This window comes from Malania oleifera, chromosome 7 (assembly GCF_029873635.1).
Source record: "Malania oleifera isolate guangnan ecotype guangnan chromosome 7, ASM2987363v1, whole genome shotgun sequence".
Lineage (NCBI taxonomy): Eukaryota > Viridiplantae > Streptophyta > Magnoliopsida > Santalales > Ximeniaceae > Malania > Malania oleifera.
The window spans coordinates 83,778,227-83,783,097 of record NC_080423.1 but is presented as its reverse complement, the minus strand read 5'-3'; the positions used below and the strand labels follow the sequence as shown (position 1 = coordinate 83,783,097).

The following is a 4,871-nucleotide window of genomic DNA, read 5'->3' as shown; positions in this document are numbered from 1 at the left end:
TGAATAATTTAATTCAAAAAAATATTTTTAGATATTAAAATTCGTAGTAACTTAAAATTATTAATTTGAAATTTTAATTTATTAACAAATAGTAAAAAATCAACAATAAGAATATAAAATTGATAATATAATTAAATATATTTTTATAATATATTCCTCTGTTGCGAAGAATAGAAATGGAAAAAAGCTTAAGTTCTTGATTGGGCAATCGGACGTGGATCCTCCGTGGCACCACGTGTAAATGACATCAAATAGCGTTGTCCTCTTTCTACTTCTTAAGCTGGCACGCACCTTTTCTGTCCTAATACTCACAATAATGTCTTTCTATTTTGTTTCTCTTTTTTTATAAAAATAAAAAAATAAATTTATTTCCATTTGCATCATAGAAAGCTCACAACGTACCCTACAAAAACCCATCATTCCTCCCCTTCAATTCCAGGTGGACGACAACTCGGAGGAAGCCCAAACACAGATGGCCGATTCAACTCCGCTTCTCTCCGAGTCAGATTCACCCAACTCATCGGAAACCCGGAGCCTTCAAAAGCCTCTCCCCTTCCCCTCCCCCTCCCCCTCCCTCGACGACGTCATCGAACAGTACTTGACCCGATCCGGAAAATCCCAGTTCCTCCAAGCCTTCCTCATCTCCTTTGCCTGCTTCTTCGACGCCCAGCAAACCTTCATCACCATCTTCACCGACGCCCAACCCAAGTGGCACTGCACCACCTCCCATCCCGCACTCCAGTCCTCCTGCAACGCCGAAGACCTCTCCGCCCTCTGCCGCCTCCCCGCTGCGTCCTGGTCCTGGGACCTCCCCAAACATGCCTCCACCGTCTCCGATTGGTCCCTCCACTGCTCCGCCTCCGTCGTCGCTGGCCTCCCCGCCTCCTCCTACTTCCTGGGCTGCTTACTCGGCGGCTTCCTCCTCTCCACCCTAGCAGACTCCTCCCTCGGCCGCAAACAAACCCTTTTCCTCTCCTCCCTCCTCATGTCCACCGCAGCCTTCCTCGCCGCCTTGTCCCCCAACGTCTGGATCTACTCCCTTCTCAAGTTCCTCAGCGGCTTCGGCCGCTCCACTATCGGCAGCTGCGCCCTCGTCCTGTCCACCGAAACCGTCGAAAAACGGTGGCGGGGACAAGTCGGCATCGGCGGATTCTTCTGCTTCTCGCTCGGCTTTCTGTCCTTACCCGCCGTGGCTTTCCTCAACCGCGGCTCCTCCTGGCGAGTCCTCTACCTCTACACCTCCCTTCCCACGCTCTTCTACTGCGTTTTGATCTATGTTGCCGTCCGGGAGTCTCCCCGGTGGCTTTTTGTCCAAGGACGAAAGGAAGAAGCAGTCGCCACGCTGAAGAGCATTGCTCCGAGCTTGACCGCGAGCTTCTCCGGCATGATCCCTGTCGCGGAGACCACGTACTCGTCGCTAAAAGTTCTGGTGCAAAAGAGATGGGCTCTGCGGCGGTTACTGGCGGCTATGGCGGTGGGTTTCGGAATCGGGATAGTGTACTACGGGATGCCGCTGGCGGTGGGAAGCTTGCCGTTCGACTTCTACCTGAGCGTGACGTTTAACGCGTTGGCGGAGGTGCCGTCGGCTCTGGCCACGGTGGTTCTGATCGACAGGATGAACAGAAGGACAGCGGTGATGGTTTTTGGTGGGCTGAGCGGAATTTGCAGCGTGGCGTGCGCGTGGGCAGGGACCGCGTGGGATTTAGGGATGGAGCTAACGTCTTTTTTCAGCGCGTGCACGGCGTTCAACGCGGCGCAAATATACACGATAGAGTTGTTCCCGACGTGCGTGAGGAACTCAGCGGCGTCGCTGCTGAGGCAGGCGATCATGTTCGGCGGAGTGTTTAGTCCGGTGCTGATCGCCGCCGGAAGGGGGGGAAGGTGGCTGTCGTTCGGAGTGTTTGGGTTGGCGATAGGGTTATGCGCATTGTTTGCTGTGTTTTTGCCGGAGACAAGGGGCCGGAAGCTTTGTGACACAATGGAGGAGGAAGAACAGATTCAACAGAAGAGTGCCAAACCAGTTACTACTGTGTAGTGTGCAGTTTAAAAAAAAGAAACACACTCGCAGGGCTCTGGTTCCTGGAAGTGGAATGTTATTTATTTCAATTTTCACGTAAGGCTGTTAACTAGTGAAACTTTTTTTGGGATTTAAAATTAGGTTAGATGTGGAAAAGAAATATGATATCGATGGTGTGTATTGAAACCCGAATCAATGAAACCATCTTATGACGATGGTGTAAATTTCTCCTCCCTTGTAAGTAGGAAGTGTTTTTGTAATTATTGCAACTAGTTCATTGGGAGTTTTATGGTTTTTTTTTTTTTTTTTTTTCAGTTGGTTAATTACAGAAAATAAGTTTTAATTTAGATCATGTCCAATAGTTTTACTAATTTTTGAAAGAGAAATTTACAGAAAACTTTCCCTCCGTGTCTTTAATATTAGACATGTGGTAAATTTGTCTTACATTCATTAATATCAAAAAATAACATATTTTCTTTGAAGTTTTTGGTCGTGATGCGCCTTGGTACCCCCCAAGTTATCAGCACCATTTTAGTTGATATCTATCATTATTATGGTCTACTTTCTGGTGATGGCTCAAGTTCATAAGGTATTTTAATTCCTACATTTATTGAATTTTGGTGTATGGGTCTATCTTTGGTTAGTTTTGATGGCCCATTGCCCCTGGGAATGCCTAAGTTTGATGTAATAACTTAGAATTTGTTGATGGAGGTTTTTTGACTTTCTTCCTCTCGAGTATGTCCAGAGTTTCTGTATATATCCATTTTATCAATATAATTTATCATTTATTGATAAAAAAAAAAAAACATATTTTCAGTAAGTATATATATAATTAACAAATTAAATAGACACACGGACACATGGAGGGGAGGTCGCCTATATAATTTCACCCTACCTATGGCTCATTGCGGGTAGAAAATGAAAAATAATTTTAGAAAATGAAGGGGTTGTTTCCACTTATAAAAATACTACTTTATCCTACTCTAAATAACAACTAACATGAAATATTTAGGATTTTTAAATAAAATAAACAAAATAAGGTAAAAATTAATTGTGATGACATGATAGAAAATTTTCTTTTTTATTCATCATGTAACACCCCAAATCTGAAACTGGGGTTCGGAGTGATATTTAAAAAGTAATAAATCTCTTATACCAAATAATTATACAGCAAAAGACCTCAATATTTATATACCAGAGTACTAAAAACCTTTTATTACAAGAATATCTCCGATAACAAATTTAAATATATTCTTAGAAATTATAAGATAAATCATAAATAACAAATTTAATTATTAATCTAAAATATTATTTCTAACCCCATTCTTGCTTCCACTGCGCTACTCTGATTCCTGTCTCTCTTCACAAGGCATTTGAAAAATATTTGATAATGATAGGATGAGACACTTCTCAGTAAGGATGAAATAAATTATCATCAGTGTGTGGCCAATGAGTTTTGGTGTATACAAAATATAGTTGTTTGTTAATCAACATCAACTGAGAAAACACATGCAAACTGTACTCACACACATACATAAACATTTATAAGCGAGAGTTCCCAATGATAGGAGAGATTACACGTCCATACATCCCCTTTGCTCTGATACCTTATGTAACCTTGCCCTTTTAGTTGGGTGAGGTTACAACTGATACTTATCAAGACACTCACCTTACTCAATAAGTCCTCGAGCGGAGAGTTTACCTCGCTCCAATCATATGTAATGTCACAATATAAAATACATTCAATACTTTATTATAAATAACTTTCACATACAGACTATAACTCACACCTATATAAATACTATAAATGGTAAGATGTTAATACTTTTGCAACCATAAGTTGTTTATTGTAAATATTTTGCAACTATACTCTTTAAATTGTAACCTCTTGAATACTTTGTTTTGTTATACTCTATTAAATATGCTTTGTTTTCATATACTCTACTCTCCTATACTTTGGTCAAATCTACAATTATGAATATAAGAACTCACTCCCAAATGGATATACAATATACTTCCCCCCCATGACGGGTTGTGTGGCCCGTAGGCTGGACTTAACTTTGGCCAGCCTGCCACTAGGCTAATTCAACTACACTTTACCTATGCTAGTACGACTAACCTTCCCACGTTACTGGCTCAATCGACTATTCAATATCAACACTCTCCTCGAGACGTGTGGTTGCACTAACTCTTCTTTATTGTAGTTACGGTACCAAGCGATCTATGGTCCATTGGAATTCTTATAAATCATACTTTGCAATTTGATAAAACTACCCGTGGTCTATATGTCACCATAATTATTTACTATACATGCATTCTGGACTCAAATAGTTCCAAACGAGCCATGGAATACTTAGATTCAATTATGCAATAAAATATACTGCATAATATTTCAAATCACATTTTCACGATAATACCACAAAAATACTCAAATTCAATTGTGCAGTAAAATATAATTAAACCTCATGCCATACAGTTTATTCAATAATTATAATTATATAAATTACTGGAAAACAGGAAATTTTATACCCAGTATCTGTTTTACCGAAAATACTAGTTTAATTATCTCCACCATTTATTTAACTCAAAATATATATATTTAAAGGGAAAATGGAGATAACTAACCCTACTCACTTTAATCATTTACCAAAACATGTTTAACAACTCAAACTAATAATTTCAATCGGCCAAATTATTCAGAAAATCTACTACAATAATCTAAAAATCAAATAATTTAATTCAATCGATTCAACTTTAAAATAAAAATGGTTATAAAATCTCTAAACTCACAAACACCCATTTAATCAATTCATAATAATAATAATAATAATCCAATATCCATATGCAAAAATAT

General features: G+C 39.7%; 1 protein-coding gene across 1 annotated transcript; it reads left to right on the top strand.

The window, feature by feature from the left end:
* Nucleotides 1–310: 310 nt before the first annotated feature.
* On the top strand, nt 311–2,258 carry LOC131159797 (organic cation/carnitine transporter 3-like). The gene has a single exon (XM_058114968.1). It carries the CDS (start codon nt 473–475, stop codon nt 2,033–2,035), a length of 1,563 nt encoding a protein of 520 aa, XP_057970951.1. The 5' UTR covers nt 311–472; the 3' UTR covers nt 2,036–2,258.
* The last annotated feature ends 2,613 nt before the right edge of the window (nt 2,259–4,871 follow it).